Consider the following 22,294-nt stretch of genomic DNA (forward strand, 5'->3'; position numbering starts at 1 on the left):
TTATGTTTTTGACTACATTGTTGCATTCATTTTGAAATCGTTTATATGGAGATCTAGGCTGAAGTCACGGCCCGCGCGTTTGCCTCGTCGGAGGTTCTAGTCGTCCCTCAGGCATGGGTGTGTGTGTTGTCCTTAGCGTAAGTTAGTTTGAGTTAGATTAAGTAGTGCGTAAGCTTAGGGACCGATGACCTCAGCAGTTTGGTCCCACAACACCTTACCAAAAATTTCCAATTTAGTTTCTCATTTTGCTTGAATTAAATTTTATGTACAATTTCTTTCAATTAAACCCTCATCTGCATTACTTTGTCCACAGCGCAATAGGGATTTATGTTTTAAATGTCTGTATGACAATGCCATCCAAAAAATTCTACGTCTTGTAAAAAAATAAAAAAATAAGAAAAATAAATTTTGACGCTACTGCACATTCAATACAAATAGAGTATTTCGCCTCGTGTTTCAACCGATATACCGACAGTTTCAAATGTTTAAATGTTATGATAGGTAAAATAACAAGAATCAAATTCACATCCATAAAGATTCCAAGCGAAAAATGAATGATAGGAAGCTGGCCGCTGTGACCGAGCGGTTCTAGGCTCTTCAGTCCGGAACTGCGCTGCTGCTACGTTCGCAGGTTCGAATCCTGCTTCGGGCATGGCTGTGTGTGATGTCCATAGGTTAGTTACGTTTAAGCAGTTCTAAGTCTAGGGGACTGATGACCTCAGATGTAAAGTCCCATAGTGCTTAGAGCCATTTGGACCATTTTTGAATGATAGGAAGAAAAAATGAGAGCAACTGAACAAGTTAACACGGTGATTAAAATAATGTGCTAAAGTAAAGAAATTAAAAAATTACATTTATTCCAAGTAATGGAATAAAAATAATGACCAGAGTTATTTCGATTAAAATTTAAAAATGAAAAATTCCAACGCACGTAACAAGATTCGTACCCGCAATATTTTGTATGTTAGGCTTGTTCCTTAATTGCTTCACAGCTCAACCATTCTGTTAAACATCACGTAAAATTCCGGATTTTTTTTTTTTTTTTTTTTTTTTTTTTTTTTTTTTTTTTAACGAAGGACCACCAGGGTGAATGGCCGCAGGGTGTGATACCCGGCACCTTAGCCTACACCACCGTGGAGACGATTTCAGAAAGCTGACCCCATTGCTGGGGACATCTCCTAGTCAGTATAACACCTACACAAAGGACGTGTCTCCGGTCGCATCAAGTTTGCCGAGGGCATCTGGTTGCTTCTGGGCAGGGCAATTCCCCCACCTTCGCCCTCTTTCCCCTCTCCCACTTCTGCTTGTTTCTCTCTCTCAGTTCACTTGATTCTCGGATACAGTCGAGTCCATTGGGATTGGTCTTTTGTGTCCTTTCTCTCTGGGGACTATTTCTGACCTGACACACAAAAGATCAAGCGACAGACGACCTCGTAGTTTGGTCCCTTTAACCCCATCAATCCATCCATCCATAATCGACAGGCGAAATACCTTCAGATTGGAAGAAGAGTGTAATAATTCGAATTCCGAAGAGGGCAGGTTACCACAGGTGTGAGTACGACCGGACCACCAGTTTAATAAGTCAGTATTGCAAAATTAAGACACGAATTATTTGTAGAAGAACGGAAAAACTGATGGAAGCCACCCTTGGGGAAGAGCAGTTTGGATTCCAGAGAAATTAGAAACATGCGAGGCAGTTTTGGTACTATGACTAATCTTACAAGACGAGTTGAATAAAGGCAAACCAACATTTATGGCAATTGTAGATTTGGAGGCTTTTGAAAATTTTAACTAGACTGTGCTCTTTCGAATTTTAATTGTGGCGCCGGTGAGGCGTAGGAAGTGAAATATTATTTACGACTTGTACAGAAACCAGACTGCAGTTATAGGTGTCGGAGGACATGAAAGGGAAGCAGTCACTGAGAAGGGAGTGCCAGAGGATTGTAGTTTAACCCCAATGTTCTTCAGTCCGTACACGGAGCGAGCAGCCAGGGAAACTAAGTACACATTGGGAAAGAAATTGGGATATAGAGAAATGTTCAGTGCGAGTCGCCGGCTTTGACCAGTGACATAGGAAACATGCGACAAACGCTGTAAACAATATGGCGGCTATAACGTAATGTGATTGGCGATTTTTTCAACTGGGCTAAGCTACACATCAGTCTGTCATCACAACAGGTTTTTGTAGTAGCATATTCGTTTTCTTCGCCAACTCACAACCAAACTGTCACCGTTCAACCTAACTAGATCTCGGGCACAGCTACAGATTATTCTGTTACCCAACTAGTTTTCTTTTTTAATGTCACATTCGTTGGCTTCGCCTACTTACAACCAAACTGTTACGTTCTAACCCAATTTATACCTCGGGCAAAGCAACGCATTTTGGAGTGAGGCCTAGTCATCAACATTGTAAGCAGATTCAAAAGGATGTAGCTTGCAGCAGTCATCCGTGGTGCAGAAACTTGCAGAAGATATAATACCATGGAAAGCTGCCTCGAACCACTGTTTGCTCTGAAAACCACAAAACAATTAGAGTATCTTCCAATCTTCGTCGTCCCCTAAAATTTTTACCCTATATGGATTCCCATAGTACCACGGAAAATATTACCGGTATTTTAACTCATATCCTATCACCCTGTCCTTTTTTCTTATTAGTCTTTTCTACATATTCCTTTCCTCGCCAATACTGCGGATAACTTCCTAAGTTCTTATCAGTCTGTTTAGTCATCAGCATCCTTCTATAACAACACATACCCAACGCTTCGATTATTTTCTTTTTTGGTTACGAGTACGGAGTAAAGAAGGAAAGAAGAAAGGTTAGGGTGAAACGTTCCGTCGACGACGAAGTCACTATTGACGGAGCTCAAGCTCTGATTTCGCAAAGAAAGCTACATCTGGATGGCCGAAGGCAGATGTGAAATGGCGTTTTCCCACGCACGAGTCCACTGTTTTACGACAGCGTTACCTCGCAGTTGAATAAAAGAAGCACTGCTGTTAGAAATGCTGTTCCGTTCAGAGTCTCCAAAATAACTCCATTGGATCAATGTTCTACTTTAGAAATATACTGAGCTTCCACTGCATTTATTATGATTATGGTTTTGTTCGATGTACTGTTATATTGGACCTTATGACAGCATATTGCGGTGCCCGTGGCAAGAATCGCAAGTCTGCTAACTGAATCTAAAGTTGCTGCATCTGGTAGAAGTCCTCGTTATTATGAAAGATTGTTGTCCAGTGGGATTACCGATCTCCTGAATGGATCTCTAATGCAGTTTTCTCCCACTACTTCTGTATTCTCATGCTGCTGACCACGATCGGTAGATGTGATTTCAGAAGCAATTCCCATACACCTACTTCATCGCAGTATAAAGCGGATTACTCATGCTGGCAATCGTTCGGTCCCTACCTATGAATGCTGTCTTTGTGGGAGAGGTGTAGGTTATGTTCCTTCTTTGGGAAGAGATCTTAAAGGCATTCCTCATATACCTACGGTACGAAAGGCTAAACTCTCGTGATGTATACTAGAAGAGAAACCATATTGGATATTTAAAAACAAAACAAAAATCTGATTGCTACAAACTTAGAAGGGAAAAGAAGCAGAGTTATAAGGCGATACAGAATCCTGACAGATATGAGAGAGGCAAGAAGTATTCTACCAAACCTTAAGAAAACGCAAGGAATAGGACACTCTGAGATCAAAGTTCAGCTGCAACCTGCCTTCTGACAGATTTATATGTAATAATAATAATAATAATAATAAGTTACTCTTCCATTGACTATTTGTACAATGAAGAGAGAAAAAATTTTGTAAAGAGGTACACAATTAGGCCCGTAGAACTGAGATAGTATCATAGGGAAACAAATGTAAGTATCTTAAATACGCATAAACAAACAAAAACAAACACCGTCCGAACAGGCCTTGAAGGCCCAAAGGTACCGACCGGCCGCCGTGTCATACTCACCCCTTAGGTGTCACCGGTTGCGGATCCGGGGAGAGGGGAGGGAGATGCATGTGATCAGCACACCACTCTCCCAACCTTTGTCAGTTTTCGTTACCGGTGCCGCTACTTCTCGGTCAATTAGCTCCTCAATTTGCCTCACAAGGGCTGAGTGCATCCCGCTTGCAAACAGCTCTCGGCATCCCGGACGGTGACCCATCCTAGTCATGACCAAGCCCGACAACGCTTAATTTTGGTGGTCTGATGGGAACCGGTGTTACCACTGCTACAAGTCGTTAGATTTAAATATGGAGAAGGACAATGAAAACTCTTACGTTCTAATCATTTCATACATCTCAACACTTCTGGAGTCTTACATACACTCCTGGAAATTGAAATAAGAACACCGTGAATTCATTGTCCCAGGAAGGGGAAACTTTATTGACACATTCCTGGGGTCAGATACATCACATGATCACACTGACAGAACCACAGGCACATAGGCACAGGCAACAGAGCATGCACAATGTCGGCACTAGTACAGTGTATATCCACCTTTCGCAGCAATGCAGGCTGCTATTCTCCCATGGAGACGATCGTAGAGATGCTGGATGTAGTCCTGTGGAACGGCTTGCCATGCCATTTCCACCTGGCGCCTCAGTTGGACCAGCGTTCGTGCTGGACGTGCAGACCGCGTGAGACGACGCTTCATCCAGTCCCAAACATGCTCAATGGGGGACAGATCCGGAGATCTTGCTGGCCAGGGTAGTTGACTTACACCTTCTAGAGCACGTTGGGTGGCACGGGATACATGCGGACGTGCATTGTCCTGTTGGAACAGCAAGTTCCCTTGCCGATCTAGGAATGGTAGAACGATGGGTTCGATGACGGTTTGGATGTACCGTGCACTATTCAGTGTCCCCTCGACGATCACCAGTGGTGTACGGCCAGTGTAGGAGATCGCTCCCCACACCATGATGCCGGGTGTTGGCCCTGTGTGCCTCGGTCGTATGCAGTCCTGATTGTGGCGCTCACCTGCACGGCGCCAAACACGCATACGACCATCATTGGCACCAAGGCAGAAGCGACTCTCATCGCTGAAGACGACACGTCTCCATTCGTCCCTCCATTCACGCCTGTCGCGACACCACTGGAGGTGGGCTGCACGATGTTGGGGCATGAGCGGAAGACGGCCTAACGGTGTGCGGGACCGTAGCCCAGCTTCATGGAGACGGTTGCGAATGGTCCTCGCCGATACCCCAGGAGCAACAGTGTCCCTAATTTGCTGGGAAGTGGCGGTGCGGTCCCCTACGGCACTGCGTAGGATCCTACGGTCTTGGCGTGCATCCGTGCGTCGCTGCGGTCCGGTCCCAGGTCGACGGGCACGTGCACCTTCCGCCGACCACTGGCGACAACATCGATGTACTGTGGAGACCTCACGCCCCACGTGTTGAGCAATTCGGCGGTACGTCCACCCGGCCTCCCGCATGCCCACTATACGCCCTCGCTCAAAGTCCGTCAACTGCACATACGGTTCACGTCCACGCTGTCGCGGCATGCTACCAGTGTTAAAGACTACGATGGAGCTCCGTATGCCACGGCAAACTGGCTGACACTGACGGCGGCGGTGCACAAATGCTGCGCAGCTAGCGCCATTCGACGGCCAACACCGCGGTTCCTGGTGTGTCCGCTGTGGCGTGCGTGTGATCATTGCTTGTACAGCCCTCTCGCAGTGTCCGGAGCAAGTATGGTGGGTCTGACACACCGGTGTCAATGTGTTCTTTTTTCCATTTCCAGGAGTGTATACCCGCATCAGTCCAAAATCTTTCGAGACCGAATTAATAAAAAAACAGATGAAAGTTAGGATGGTAGTTTTAATGCTTCAGTTATTCTATAAAGTCTCCCCCCCCCCCTCAAAAAAAATATTCAAATGTGTGTGAAATCTTATGGGAGTTAACTGCTAAGGTCATCAGTCCCTAAGCCTACACACTACTTAACCTAAATTGTCCTAAGGACAAACACACACACCCATGCCCGAGAGAGGACTCGAACGTCGGCCGGGACCAGCCGCACAGTCCATGACTGCAGCGCCTCAGACCGCTCGGCTAATCCCGCCCCCCCCCCCCCCCCCCTCCCTAGCTTGAGTACAACGCATAAAACATCCATGTGAAACTGTCAGGAAAGTCCATCTCTGGGATGATATTCAACTCATACGTCACATTGGCACATTCTTCGGTCTTCGCGAACCATCAGAGACCCATTCTGCAGTTTATCATTTTATGGTAGGATCATTTTGGTAACACCAATCTCGTCACCTGTGATGATCTTTTCCAGAAAAGAACTGTACGCATTTTGGATTTCACTCAAGTCAGGCTAGGTGTCTACGAATCGTCGTTATTTGTTGAGAGTGAAGGTGTGGGTGCCAACTTGCATAATTTTTTGTCTACTTGAAAACATTCTAGAGACTGCCTTGAACAATTTAAGAGATTGAGATTTTCACTCTGAAGTGGAGTGTACGCTGTTATGAAACTTCCCTGTCAGATTAAAACTGTGTGCCGGACCGAGACTTGAACTCGGAACCTTTGCCTTTCGCGGGCAAGTGCTCTACCATCTGAGCTACCCAAGCACGACTCACGCCCCCTCCTCACAGCTTTACTTCCGCCAGTACCTCGTCTCCTACTTTTCAAACTCCACAGAAGCTCTTCTGCGAACCTAGCCTACTGGCAGAAGTAAAGCAGTGAGGAGGGGCCGTGAGTCGTGCTTGGGTAGCTCAGATGGTATAGCACTTTCCCACAAAAGGCAAAGGTTCCGAGTTCGAGTCTCGGTCCGGCACGTAGTTTTAATCTGCCAGGAAAGTTTTATAACAGCGTACATTCCGCTGCAGAGTGAAAATCTCATTCTGGAAACATCCCCCAGGCTGTGGCTAAGCCATGTCTCCGGAATATCCTTTCTTCCAGGAGTGCTAGTTCTGCTAGGTTCGCAGAAGAGCTTCTGTGAAGTTTGGAAGGTAGGAGACGAGGTACTGGCGGAAGTAAAGCTGTGAGGACGGCGCGTGTGTCGTGCTTGGGTAGCTCAGATGGTAGAGCACTTGCCCGCGATAGACATAGGACCCGAGTTCGAGTCTCGGTCCGGCACACAGTTTTAATCTGCCATGAAAGTTTCATAACAGCGTACGCTCCGCTGCAGAGCGAAAAATCTCATTCTGGAAACATCCCCCAGGCTGTGGCTAAGCCATGTCTCCGCAATATCCTTTCTTCCAAGAGTGCTACTTCTGCTAGGTTCGCAGAAGAGCTTCTGTGAAGTTTGGAAAGTAGGAGACGAGGTAATGGCGGAATTGAAGCTGTGAGGACGGGGCATGAGTCGTGCTTGGGTAGGTCAGATGGTAGAGCACTTGTCCGTGATAGACAAAGGTCCCGAGTTCGAGTCTCGGTCCGGCACATAGTTGTAATCTGCCAGGAAAGTTTCAGTTTAATAGATGTTCAGTTCGTCGCTCCATTGCGATGTGTGACACAACAACACTGACATGCTAGGTTCGTACGTCCACTACTTAACACTACCTGCTCACAACTGACTGGTCGAATGCACTTCTGTTGTTTACAATTGTTAGGTCCGGTTGCCAAGATGTTTGTACACCTGGAATAAGGTTAGTCTCGGAACTTTTTTGGACGGACGTTGTATACTCATAAATCTACAACACACACTTAGCGTCAGTTACACAATCATTAGTGTTCTTCCAGAGGCAAGCAGAGTACCCTACTGCAATGAAATAAACAAAACAGAGAAACAGCAGCAGAAATATATATATTTTTAAGTTGTAGTAACTATGTCTCACATATTACGTATTTATCAGTGGCAGGCCCTTGTCAGTGAGAATAATTGGTACATTCTTTGGCGACTATGATGTTTCTGATGTCACAATAGCACCCAGAGTTCATAGGGAAAACTTTGTATTCAACATTCCGATATGCCAGGATTTGTAAACTTGCTAATGGTGGCAGGGGAGGATTAAACAGAATTGTCAACGCTATTACAACTCTGGCAACAAAAGCGCCCTCGGCTAGGAGACAGGTATTTCACAAACTGTCCAAGATATCGAGATAGTCTTGACGAGCGACGATAGCCCAAGATACGAGTGTTTACCTGTATGGTTAATAACCTTGGGTTCATAATTGATCGACATATTTAAGAAATCATTTGTTTTGAAGTATTTCCTTCTGTTTCTTTAGGGAGGAATGGACAGTCGCTGGAAAGAGGAAGGCAATGAGACACACATGCCAGTAATTGAGAACTATGCCGGATATGAAGCCGACATTTCCCGGCACGATGATGATGTACTTCCTTCGCTCGTAAACATTACATAAGGGAGCGGAAGTATGTCGATATTACGTTTAGCACATTTTCCAACCATTTGTGAAAAAAGAGAGCTATCAAAAACTGTTTAGGAAAGTACAAAGCTGCAGATTAAAACTGTAACACCACGAAAGCGACAAGTAACAAACGGCAGATTGACACAAAGTGCATTACGTGCTCGGATATACAAATGATATAAGAGTTCAGCGCAACCGCACAAAGCAAATGGCAGTGACGCCATCTACATTCTGCTCACAAGGAAGCATACGTAGCGGGTATCTCATTCAAAAATGGCAACTGAATGTACGTTCGGTCCGCCCCTGGTAGCTGAGTGGTCAGCACGACAGAATGTCAATCCTAAATGCCCATGTTCGATTCCCACTCAGGGACTGGGTGTTGTGTTGTCCTAATCATCATCATTTCGTCCCTAAATCGCCGAAGAGGCGTCAAATCGAAAGACTTACACCCGGCGAACGGTCTACCCCACGGGAGCCCCTAGTCACACGATATTCACATTCGATGTTCGTCCTTTTATGAAAATATAGCGTATGTCTCGCGTAAGAAGGAGTAGCATCAGACTTTTTGAGGATACTGCAATTATCTACATGGTTGCTCCGTGATTATTTTACAAACTTCCAGCGATGGTGGAGAGGGGTACATGCATCAACATGAGGTAAGAGACCGCGAAAATGTGTTACATGTGACTGTGGAATACATGTATCGGTACTGTTATTGCGAACACTGTAGGGTGCGGAATTTCTAACGCGGTAGAATGAAACAAAACAAGTAAATTTCCAGTAAACATGGGTTCCGTTGTTTGTGCCTTAAGAGGTATGAGCACTTGCTCATCTTCGCTAATCTGCTAATCCCTTCTCCTGAACAAGTGCCAATAACTCTTAAGGTATACATTTTAAGAGCCATTTTTACAGGACATTTTTTTTGTTTTGGTCTATCGTTCCTCCTCCAAAAATGTGGAAACCAAAGAACTTGCAGTAGGAAAGATGTGTTTCACAGGAGCGAAGTGCTCATAAATCTTAAGCTATATATGTTTGAGATCCCATGTTTACTAGACATTCTTTTCTTGTTTTAGTCCATACTGCCACCTCTGAAAGTTGCCTACCCTACAATCTAAGCATCATCAGTACCGGTGCATGTATTCCACTTTCTGAGATATCAGAACGATTTTTGCTTATAACTTTCGAATCGGTCGTTTCCGGACCAGGGTCATATGCCTAAAATTGATACATGTACCTTTCTCCATCATTTCTGAAAGTTTGAAACAGCATCATGGGATCACCCTGTATAAGGAATTACTGTGTGAAAAAGATGCACAAATACTCTCAATCGGGTTATCCTATGGTTGCAGTATCAATGAGTCACAGATGGAATCAATCATCTACACAGATACCTGTCTGTAACAATTTGTGTCGAAATTAAATGCTAACATAGGCTCAGTCGTAGGTAAAGAAGTTGCCACACTTTAGTTCGTTAAAGAATACCAGCGAACTGCTTTCAATCTGCAAATGACATTGTTTACAAAACACTCGTGCAACCCATCCTAGAATATTATTCAAGCCTGTGGGACTCGTACCAAACAGGACAAACAGGGGATATTGAATATTCACAGAAAAGGGAACTACGAATGGTCAGAGATTTGTCTGACTCAGAGTGACACAGAAATACTGAAAAACTTGTACTGGCAGAGGTTTGAAAGAAACAGTATAAAGTGAAAAATCTAGATATGTACTACAAATTCCTGGGTATTGCTCCTGTAGATACTGCGAAGACAACATTAAACTACACAGAGCCCCTTAAGCAGTCATTCTTTCTGTGCACCTTACGCGAATGGAACTGGAACGAACGGAATGGAAAGCTAATACGTGGCACGACTTCACAGTGGTTTCGAGTGGATGTATGCATCTACATCTACATCTACATGATTACTCTGCAAATTACAATTAAGTGCCTGGTAGAGGGTTCATCGAACGACCTTAGAGCTACTTCTCTACCGTTCCACTCTCGAACAGCGAGCGAGAAAAGCGAACATTTAAATCTTTGCTTACGAGCTCTGATTTCTCTTATTTTATTATGATGATAATTTCTCTCTATGTAGCTGGCGCCAATAAAAAAATATCATCCTCCGAGAAGAAAGTGACTGATTGAAATTTCACAAGAAGGTTCTGCAGCAAATTAAAACGCCTTTATTCTAATGATTGCCACCCCAATTCGTGTATCATATCCTGGCACTCTCTCCCATATTTCGCGATAATACAAAACGAACTGTCCTTTTTTGAACTGTTTCGATGTCCTTTCGTCAATCCTATCTGATGAGGATCCCAAACCGCACAGCAAACTTCAGATGGAGGCGCACAGGCGTAGAGTAGTTTACTCTACGTTTTACCAGACCTGTTGCATTTTCTTAAGTGTTCTGACAACAAATCGCAATCTTTGGTTTGCTTTACCCACAACATTATCTATTTTATCGTTCCAACTTACGTTATTCGTAGTTTAGTCGAGTTTACAGCCTTTAAATCTGTGTGATTTATCGTGCAACCGAAATTTAGCGGATTCCTTTTAGTACTCATGCGAATGACTTCCCACTTTCATTTTAGAGTCAATTTTCTGTTTTTGCACCTTACAGTTACCATGTCTAAATCATTTTGCAATTCATTTTGGTCATCTGATGACATTACATGACGGTAAATGACAACATCAGTCAGCAGCAATCTAAGAGAGCTGCTCAGATTGTCTTCTAAATTGTTTCTGTAGATTAAGAACAAGGTTGTAAATCCGGACAAACTCTGTATAGATTATAGTTTGCGTAAATTTATTGTTACTCGTTACTAAAGTATTGCAGATATCAGATGCGTGTAACTCGTACATGACGGGTTAAAATGAATGTTTATCACCAAAAATGCTCTGGTGTGAACTAATGCTCAACAAAGTTTGTTGGTGAAGCTCTGTAATGCTCTGCATTTTGTATGCTTCTACATATTTAATCGCTTCATCTACTTTTTTGCAAATCACCCTGTTCTTGAAATTTTCATTGTTCAGTCACATCCCCAGCTACCAAGAATGACTGTGAAAGAAAAGGCATGCATGCCGTCTATGTGTGTTTGTGTAACATTCATACACCAATATCGCTAGTCATCACAAGTTTAGAGTGGTTATTACTGTATTCAAAATCAAAGACGCACATTTTATTGAAATGTAGTACTACCGAATGAATTACTTTGTACAAAATATTATGGAGCTACAGGCCAAAAATATTAACGAAAGTTTAAAATAATTGTTCCAGAGCTAATACCAGATATAATTTTTATCTCGTGCTTCTGGGTTCTGAAACTCCTATCACCATACGTCTACTTTTGTCTACGAAATGAATCGAAAATTAATTAGTGATATGCAAAACTGAATTAATCTCATCATAATTATAACAATGTTTGCTGAAAAATGTATATGAGCTAAGACTCATCAGTAAGTCTAGGACATGGGTTTTCCAGTTCAGTCTTCTGACCTGAGACATGTAGCCTATGAGCTTATTTTATTTCGGTATTAATGTAGACTACAGAACAGGTTCTTTTATACCATAAATAGAGCTGAAATGTGTGTAATGAGTCTTATCAAAATTTAACAACAAACGTTACGATTCTCATTTTCCAAATAGTACAAATTTTTATTTTACTCACAAATAGAGAACACTGCCGTGAACACAAGTAACGAAACTGTTGTCCTAGTTTTCGAATATTTTGGTTTAAAATAATTGGTGTGAAACAAAATCAAATAATAAAATTACGTGGCATACATGTATAACCTCATGAATCTTTAACGCTTTTACACATCTGTATTAAAATTTCCCATTAGCAAAGGTATCCTGCTAGATCATTTTGTGAACTATGTAACGAGTGAGAAGAAAATTTAGAACTCGATAACCATTTGATCAGTATGCCATTTAGTTCAAGCATTTATCGTGGATTTCAGCTTCATCCCAAGCTTAAGATTACCGGTATGAAACATTATTTCGTGTAACGCTTTGAAATCCGTAGTTCACTCCATCCTAGCTAGAAGTGGAGCAGACTGCACTGCTCTATTGTGAGATATCCGTGTCAACTCTAGCAGGGACCATTAACAGTCTACTAAGAAGAGAAGCACGAATGGTCACCGATTTAACTGGCTAGAGAGTGTAATAGGGACACTGAAAGATCTCCACTTACGGAAACTAGAAGAAAGACGCGGAATAACGTCGCAAAAACAAGATTAGACTACTACAAACAACCGTTCTTGAATCTGTGTATATTATATATCCTGTTAAAGAATTTCTCCTGTAGGGACTATGAAGCTAAATCTCATGACAATGAAGATGGAGAGCTTTTTCGAAATCTCGAGTGTCTGATAAAACCGACACGGTTTGAACACCGAGTGAATTTTCTACAAAACGCTAGCAAGCACAATAAAAATTTCTCAACGTATTTTTCCCAGAACGGAGATTTAGATGTACAAAAGTATGAAGCAGTAGGGGAATGACTTATTCTCGAATGTGCAGGCTTATAAATTGAACTTCTTCAAAATACTAAACAGTTATTTACATTCAACACTTATTGCTTCTGTATATCATATACACATAAATCTTTTTTCGTTATGTAAATTCCATAGATAGTGCTACAGGCTTCTCGCTGCAAATCATGAAGAGACAGCTTTCATCCTAAAAAAGACATCAAATTTTACATAGGGTATGTAATACAAACTGCTTTTCTTGACCTCTCTTCTTCATAATACTGTACATCTCATCTAGGTACGATCCGAGTAGCTTGTATAATATCCACATACTAATGTTACTTGTAATATCCGCATATTAATGAGTGGTATAACTTTTATTTTCGTATATGTTTATGAAATGATAGGAACGGGATGTATCTGTATTTGCAGAACAGTGTTCTTGTCATCCTCGTCCGAAGTCGTTTTACACCACACAAAACGTTTTTGCTATTGTCAGCGAGTCCGTATTTTTATTACAAATATGGAAATACTAATGTTTAAACAATAATAGTGATGACTCAAAACTAGAATTATATACTTTTATTTTTGCATTTCTAACCTCTGTATTTCACCTTAATTACTACTTCATAGCGTCGGTAGATCATTTAGCAGTTTCTTGGGCAACCTGTCGTCTGAAACTACATGTAGCTTTGGCGACAGCTAGCCAAATAAAACACGAATAATTTGCACATCAAACGAAGTAACAATTAATACTAAAATAATTGCAACAATACAGTAATTACAATAAATACCCGTAGTGTTCTCGACTAATTTCTGATCATCGCTGTCAGTTTTCAACGAATTAATGTTTTCAGGTATAAAATAAAAATTAAGAACTTACTGATGATGGCACAGACGTTCTGAACGTGTAAGGACAAAGAAATCGAGTAGATTTTTTGTTTGTTTTTGTTGCAGAAGTGGAAGGCGCTCCCGTAATCTCTTTATGCTACCCGGCTACTTCCCTCATTGCAAACCAAAACTGAAACTCTACCTTCTGCAAAGCACAGCGTATTTTCATACTTTCGGTTACTCATACATGTTTCGGCACCTATGCGACACAGTCCATGGGTATCCACTCTTTGTTTTTGAATGTGTGCATTATAGGCGTTACTGACTGGTACACTTTAGGTCTAAACAAGCATATGCACCTCTGCTGTCGTTGCTTGTCTTAACAAATGCCGTTAACGTCTTGGCATGTAGGTTTACAGTGTAGGATGTGATAGCTTTTTTTACTAATTTTTGTCGTGAACTGTTATGTTTATTTGCTTTCACTTGTCAAAGTATCCTTCCCTGCCGCCTCCTATGCGTTTTCTGCGAAAAAAGACAAAAAATAGCTTTCACAATACAAAATAAAAGAACATACCAGCAGAAGATATGACAAAACACGTCTTTTACCAACAAACATACAAGTCGATGTGACAAAAAGGTGAAATATTTATGCAGATAGGAGAGTTCGAAAACAAGTTAATTTATGTATGCTATCACCATTCGCGGTTCAGCGAGAAGTAATTAATTACAAACAACATGCTGTACTGTGAACTACATGCGTGACATATGATGTATAAGAACGCAACTGGCCATCTGCGCACAAGATGAGCTGCGCGTTAGTTAGTTCTGCGCAGGCCGCCAGATAGCGTTGAATGTCGGCCAATAGGGCTCAGGCGAAGTTTCTGGAGTTCGCCGTTGCAGCGGCCGGCCGCCGTGGCGCTACAGTCGCCTACAGGCAATGTATATAACGTTCGCCAGCGGCGCGTCAGTCATAGTTTGTTGTTAGCCAGCACGCGTTGAAGAGGTTTCGAGGCTTTAATTGCAGATTCTGTTAACCATGTCATTTAGGAGCTTGCGATTAAGCTTCCTGGGGGTGGCGGTATGCGCCCTGCTGCTGCCCCTCGCGGCATCTGGGGCGGCGGGCGGCGAACGGCAGGAACGAGACATGAGCGGCTTCTTCGGACATGACTTCTGGAAACAGTTCGAGCGAGGGTAAGTGTCACATTCATAAATTGATAAACTAATTCCTAACAACTAAATGCTAGAATTTCAGTGCGTTGCTGTCCATATATAAGGCTAACAGTCTGCTACTGTAGCCAACTCTTTACTCTTCGTTGAAATTTAATCGTTATCTGCGATTTTTGCAGATAGTTTTTTTTTTCTCAATAAGACAGCAATTTTTAACCTCTGAAGTATGTAAAACTAAAAAGAAAAATTAATTTTCTGGAAAAATTGAAGTATATTATCATCTGCAATGCATTTAGCAATAAACAAGTTCAAGTTAGTGTATTGTTGACAAGTTTGCGCATTACTTCAATGGTTGACTAATTTCTTATCTATGCTTGCAGCAAATCTCATATTTTCGAACATTTTTCACTCATATGTGATAGTGTTTCATCTTTGTAATTGCTAAGAAAAGACAACAAACAACTCGTTACAGTCTACAGCGCAAAAGAGTAGAACTTGGTACAGAATGGGTAGCTACAACAAATATGATCTATGTTAACAGGCTTCGTTAATGAAACCAGATACTTCGCTGAGAGCCGTATTATCTGCAATTTTTGCATTAACTGATTACACGTTTTCGATATACCAAAAGGTAACCGGGCTAACCGATCAAAAATGTTACATTACCGATTCTCGTAAACATTTTCACATGTCATTAGTTTCTTTGTTCCCACATCCGTAGTTTCCATCCCATCTGCTTCCTCCGAATTGTGTTTTTAAATTTTCAGATTTCAGTTTTACCGTAATTTGGTTGACGTGAACAATTCATGTCTAAATCTCGTAAATGAAAACAATGAAATAATTAGTTCGGCTGTGAAAATGTGATTGTATACAGTTATCGCCGTGCCTACAGTCACACCTCAGATCCGAGTAACTGCAATTAGCGAGGGTGAAGGGGAATGTTGAAGCTGTTCCCGCCCACGCTATTGAAAAGCGAACATCACAACAATAACATGCAGTTGTGAATTGAAGTCACCAGCGCATTCCTTTTAAAATACAATGAATCTGTAACCATGAAATACAATCATGGCAGGGTTTGATGCGTATTAAATGAGATAAGGAGAAGCGAATATTTCGCCAAGCCATGGTTTCAGTACTGCGTGACATCTTAACATCGCAGGGACCACAGGACGAGCAGAGTACAGGTTTCTCAGCCGCCGACTTCGTTGAAAGCGACTACAAAGCTGATACTCGAAATACAGGGAAAAGAATTCACAATGGATCGGTTGTATGCACAAGAGCTGGTTGAATATCAGGTATTTCGTGGGTATTTGGGGGTATGGCTGAGCTCGTTCATGAAATGTAGTAAGCAGTACGTAGTATAGGTCATGTCGACGCTGTGTTACTTTTGGCTTTTGAGAACATGCGAAATATCCAGATACCCGACTGGATTGAAGACTTCCTGTCAAATAAACACCGTGTTTTTCTGAAACGGCGAGGCTGCCTAAGAATCAAAGGTAGCATCCAACGCGCCTAAAAGTAGTGTGATAGGACTACTGCTGTTCACGATATAGTAAATGACTAGGAGTATAACTTAGTAGCCATGTGAGGTCGTTCACAAACGAAGCGGTTGGCTACAGGGAGGTGACATCGTTAGAAAGTGTCGAAATACAAAGATGATCAGCACCTACTGCAAAGATTGACAGCTCACTCCAAGCATTTATGAAAGTAATGAGATGTGTGTAAATAAGCTAAAGGATCAGATTTCAGAGTGATTCTTTCATTCTGCAGCGGAATATGCGCGGTTCTTAGAAAATTCGTGGCCGCGGTTAAAATTGGTGCCGGACCCGGTGCTCCAGAGCCCTAGCGCCGTAGGCTGAGGCTAAGCAATCTTTCCGCAATTTAATCTCTTCCAAAGTGCTGCAATGTGATGATGTTATTTATTGAATAAAAAGTAAAGAAGTTCATTTTCCGCGAAAGGGAAGGTGGGTGGGTTTGTGTCCATGTCCGGCACTCTGTTTAAATCAACCAGAAGGTTTCGATCCCATATTTTACTACGTGATCGTCGAGCAGTCACTGGAATTGGTCACAACCTTGAAGTATCTCAGAGTTTCTGTCGGAGCGATGAAGCGACCACATACTCTTTTTCATTAAAAGTATCCGACCACCTATTAGTGCTCATTAATATAGGGTATGTGGACACTTAGCCTTTATGACAGATTGACCTCTGCTGGTGACATTTTCAGTGTGGTGTCTGAATTTCTGTGTACGAATGGCAGCCCATTTTTCCTCAAGAGCCGAAACCAAGAAGGTATTGATGTTGGATGCCGGGGTCTTGAGTGAAGTCAACGTACTAACTCATTCCCGGGTCGGGACTCGTGCAGGTCACTCAATTTCAGGAATGTTATTGTCCACAAATCATTGCCTCTGTCATGTTGATACATACAGTCAGCGTTTCCGAACTATTCCTGTGCTGTATGCTGTACAATTCTGCAAAATGCGTTCATAGCCTTCCGCATTTAGCATTTCTTAAACGCAATAGGGGATCACTCCCAAACACGAAAAAGAGCACATTCCATAACACCACCTCCTTTGTTCTTCACTGCTGACACTACACATGATGGCAATTAATGTTCTTCAGGAATTCGCCAAACCCAAACCTTTCAATTGGACTGGCACAGGGTTCAACATATAACATGATTCATCATTCCAAATCGCTCTTTTCCACTCATTCACTGCCCGCTGGCGGCACTCTTTATACCACCACAAGCATCACTTAGCAGCACTGACCACATAAATGTGTGGCTAATGAGGAGATGTTCCATCATTGTACCTCACTCTTTTTAAGTGCGTATGTACAGTCATTGTGCTAGCTGGGCTGCTGATAGCTCTCTGGAACTCACGAGTGATTCCTTCTGCTGATTTCATGCGATTCTTTTACAACGATCCTTCGCAGCACTTGATGGTCCCTGTCCGTCATTTCATAAGTTCTGCTATTCTTGATTTAGCTGTGTTTGTTGCTTCACATTGTCACTTCCCAGTCACATCACAAGCAGTCGACTTGGGCATATTTAGCAGAGTTGGAACATCACCGCTGGAGTTGTTACCCAAGTGATATCCAATGACTAGTCCAAGTTCTAAGTCCCTGATCTCCCCTGATCGACCCAATGTGCTGTTGATGCTTCTCTACCGCAACGTAATACTCCCCACCTCGTTTCATACTTGCGGCCCGATCCTCAAGACACGTAGAGATCTATTCTACAATACGTAGGGGTGTTCACATACTTTCGATCAGATACTATAAATCTAGCCCTGGATAGAGACAGATGCCAGATGTAATTTTTTTTGGACAGATACTTTGGATGTGCCACTGGCTCGCGAAAGAGAATGCTTACAAATCCCACATCCGATCCATTCCAGAGTGTTGTTAGTCATTTGGCACCCTGTTGGGTCGTATTAACGAAATAGGTAAAACTGCTTCAAAGAAGAGCCACACAGAAATGTACAGCAAACTTTAGTGCAAAAATTTACAAGAAAGAAGTTGTGTATTGCGGAAAACTTACTCACTTTAATTCAGAGAGGCCACGTTCCAACGACGACACTAAGGTAGAGAAATTCTACACGTAGATGAGTTGTGGGGAGTTGATATCGCGCCACGTACCGTTCGGTGACTTTAGGTGTTCAGATGTAGTTGTAGAAGAATATTAATTTTGTTGCCCATTTTAAATTGACGTAGGTATGTAGGGCTCATAGCAAATGAAGTTAACAGGGGACATTGGATTATACCAAGAAGAGAAGGAGGAATGGTCACATGTTTTTGACTTATGTGTCACTGTGATGGAAATGTTGAAAAATCGGAATTGGCTCTCTCATCCCGTGAAGACCTCCAAAAAAGTTTATAAATTGGAAATTTGTGGTAAGGACTTATGGGACCAAACTGCTGAGGCCATCGGTCCCTAAGCTTGCACACTACTTAATCTAACTTAAACTAACTTACGCTAAGGACGACACACACACCCATGCCCGAGGGAGGACTCGAACCTCCGACGGGGGGAAGCCCAAAGTTTATAAAACCAATATCAAGGCAAGAAAACAGGAACATAATTCGGTCCCCTATGTACCACTTCTGTAATGACCGTGAAGACGAAGTAAGACCAATTACCCAGTCGAGCCGCGATGTTCATTTATTTCATTTTTGTTTATTTATCTTTATTCATCCAAGAATCATCTCAGAATGATGTAGGTCAAAATATACAACACACAGCATATATTACATGTTTATTGAGGATAGTATAGGTAACCTATGAGGATAAGACATGTGATTCCTGACCCATTTCGTCAAAGCACCTGGACAGCAGGGTCTCATTCCTTATGCCTGCGTGTAATGGCACGAAAAGGAGGTTTTAGGAGACTTCGCAGTATTTGATTGCATGTTGATGATTATGACTACGACAGTGAGGCATAGTGATGTTAGTGGAGTAACTCGTACCTCCTCCACTAACTGGGAGGGGATCAATGGTTCAAATGGCTCTGAGCACTATGGGACTTAACATCTGAGGTCATCAGTCCCCTAGAATTTAGAACTATTTAAACCTAACTAACCTAAGGACATGACACACATCCATGCCCGAGGCAGGGTTCGAATCTGCGATCGTAGCTGTCGCACGGTGCCAGACTGAGGCGCCTAGAATCGTCCGGCCACAGCGGCCGGCGGGGATCAATGTTCCAAACAAGATGACACCACCATCTGAACTTACTACACGGGATAAAACTGATCAGACAATCCAAACTCTGACATCATTAAGGGATGCTGTACAGTAGCTATATCCTCATTTTAAGGGTGCACTTTGAAAAACATAAGGCTCAGGGAACTGTAACAATGTTCATCTTGTAGGTGATCTAACTCACTGTTATTGAAATTAATAAAGTTCCCATCCTGTCCTTATATCCTCTCTTTGAAAAAACAAGTACAAGCTCTCTCGGGCACTCTGGGGTGTACTCTGTGTGAGGCATCTCTGTGTATCTGAGTGACCTTGACAATGTATGCCTTTTTTGCACATAACGTATTAGTATAAAAAAATGTGTTGGTCACAGGATTATTTGCTCCTTCAAATCACTGCAAAAAATAGTGAGACAAATTGGAAAATAAATAATAATTGAAAATATATTAAGTGCCATAATAGCAAACTGACTAGTTCTAAGTGCCAATAAGAAAGTTTTTGTTCAAACCGCCATTAACACAAAAACACTGTATTTGGGATAGTACAAGTACAGAAATACAACAGAGATATTTTAGCTAGTAGAACTGTAATCAACAGAATCAGTTTCTCATTTCTTTTACATTAATGAAAAAATCTCTTAATTACACAACTCCATTTTCGGATCGGATGTTGCAAAGTTTTAAAGTAAACTCCACGTGCTTGGAGGAAGAAATGACATCATTATAAACAAGTCTTTCTGTTTCGCAACTTTACGGTGTAGCTAGCATACACCTGCCATGGTCTTTCCTCTTTCGGATACGTGAACATTATCCATTCTTCTGTTTCAGGATAAGAATTTTTAATAGTTATTTGAGATGAGTGAGTGAGACACTTTGACTATACTGCATTTGGAGGTGTTACACGCCTGCATTGACTACAAAGTGTTTCAGCAACATCTTTAAAATCAAAGAAATCAGCTGTATGCACTACAATGGCATTTGGAACTCCTGAGACAAGCCGTACTTGGAAAAACATTCTAACAATGAATGCTTGAAACATTTTTCTCCATAATTTGACGCCTGGGACAAGTCTTAAGGACATGCAATAGAGTACCGAGAACACAATAACACTGTGAACGCGTTTTTGGAAAAAAGTCACTTAGAATGTTTTCTATTTCCACTCTTCAAGTATCCACCAAACCTGTCGTGATCCGAAACACCTGCATCGTATGGATAGATTAAGCAACCACGTCAGGCATCAATTACAACACCGATGATCGTGAGGACATGGTCATCAGATCGATTTCAACAGCACTTCGGATCCGCTTGACCATTCCCATGGATCACGTCGGTCACTGTGTGTGGACACATTAGTCATGAGAAACAAAAATGCCCCTGAGCCTGGTAATATTACTCCACTGAAACTGAAACACTTGTTGCCACACAGCGTTGTCTTTCTCAAGAATACTTATAAAACCTGTCTTCAGACCTTTTCAGTGCGCACTGTGGTGTTAATGCAGTCTTCCTTGCCAGCCGGAGTGGCCGTGCGGTTCTAGGCGCTACAGTCTGGAACCGAGCGACTGATACGGTCGCAGGTTCGAATCCTGCCCTGGGCATGGATGTGTGTGATGTCCTTAGGTTAGTTAGGTTTAATTAGTTATTTGAGATGACCTCAGAAGTTAAGTCGCATAGTGCTCAGAGCCATTTGAACCAGCCAGTCTTCCTTCCTGCGCCCAATACGCGACTGGAACGGAAGTAACCCTGACTCGTGTTACGATCCTAAGTACCCTCCGCCATACACTTCAAAGTGGTTTGCAGCGTACGTATGCAGATGTTGACGAAACTTAATTCTCTAACATTATCCACAAAGCAGTCCTCAACTGCAGGCCTAACAGCAGAAGGGCTCTGAATGTCCCATAGAATGATGAGAAGAAAACTTTAACATTAGAGCGTAATAGTCGTCCTAGGTTTAGAACTTATCACGATGACGGTTCCCTGTTAGTGATACAGAAACGGAAAAACGACACTGTTATAAGGGTACACAAATTTGAGAAACCTCATAGCCGCGATACAAGACTAACGGACTTCAATCTAGATCTCGGGATTTGGTTCACCTTCCGGTAAAAATTAACGTAGTCTAAAGGCTTTTAGGTCCCATTTGTTGGGTATTTACACAACCTTGAGAGCATACACACACACACACACGGCACATGCGGCCAGAAAGCGCAATAAAAGGGTCGTTATGAGTTAGTACAATGTGCGAGAAGCTACCGCTGTATTGTCCAAAAGCTAAAAGATCTCCAGCGTTGCGTCACTTAACGCTATTGTGTCAATTTTTGCTTCATGAGGTAGCTTCATCTGTGAGCAAGGGCTCCAGTTTTTACACCGGGGTATATGTTTTTTTTTCCGGAACCGGTTGTTGCAACATGTGGGTTTGACAAGCATAGAGCACAATAGGGCAGAGAGAGCGTAGTGGCAGGTCGGCGGATGTGTCGATTACAGCTATCACGCTGCGGAAGTAGCGCACGGGGATCGCGCCCACCGAACTGCCCGCTGATCTGCGGGCGGCGAATGATAAGCTCCATACGGACGTCCGAGTGTGTCCAGTGATAGTGACAACGATCGATACTCAGCCCCCTGTCGCTCTGTGACAAAAGTACTGCGCCGCAGAGGCTGACATAGCTGACTCGTAATGAAGCCATGTAAAGCTCGACCAGAGATTGAAGCCTCGCTGTTACTGTTTCTGAAACCACTGCTACTCGTTCAGACGAGTAATTCGACAGAAGAGCATTCGTAAGTCCCATACTAAAAACCGATACTAGGAATCCTGAGAAGG

At 42.5% G+C, this 22,294-nt stretch overlaps 1 protein-coding gene and 1 long non-coding RNA gene across 2 annotated transcripts in view; one reads left to right on the forward strand and one right to left on the reverse strand.

The window, feature by feature from the left end:
* Window positions 1–22,294, reverse strand: part of LOC126195397 (uncharacterized) — a 126,646-nt gene that overhangs the window by 16,992 nt on the left and 87,360 nt on the right. The gene's annotated exons all lie outside the window — the stretch shown is intronic.
* The window catches only part of LOC126195396 (transforming growth factor-beta-induced protein ig-h3-like), a 119,746-nt gene continuing 112,029 nt past the window's right edge, over window positions 14,578–22,294 (forward strand). The window contains exon 1 of the mRNA XM_049933991.1: window positions 14,578–14,804. Coding sequence (XP_049789948.1) covers window positions 14,650–14,804 — 155 coding nt within the window. The 5' untranslated portion in view covers window positions 14,578–14,649. The remainder of the gene's footprint in view (window positions 14,805–22,294) is intronic.

The sequence above is a fragment of the Schistocerca nitens genome, chromosome 7 (genome assembly GCF_023898315.1).
Source record: "Schistocerca nitens isolate TAMUIC-IGC-003100 chromosome 7, iqSchNite1.1, whole genome shotgun sequence".
Taxonomy (NCBI): domain Eukaryota; kingdom Metazoa; phylum Arthropoda; class Insecta; order Orthoptera; family Acrididae; genus Schistocerca; species Schistocerca nitens.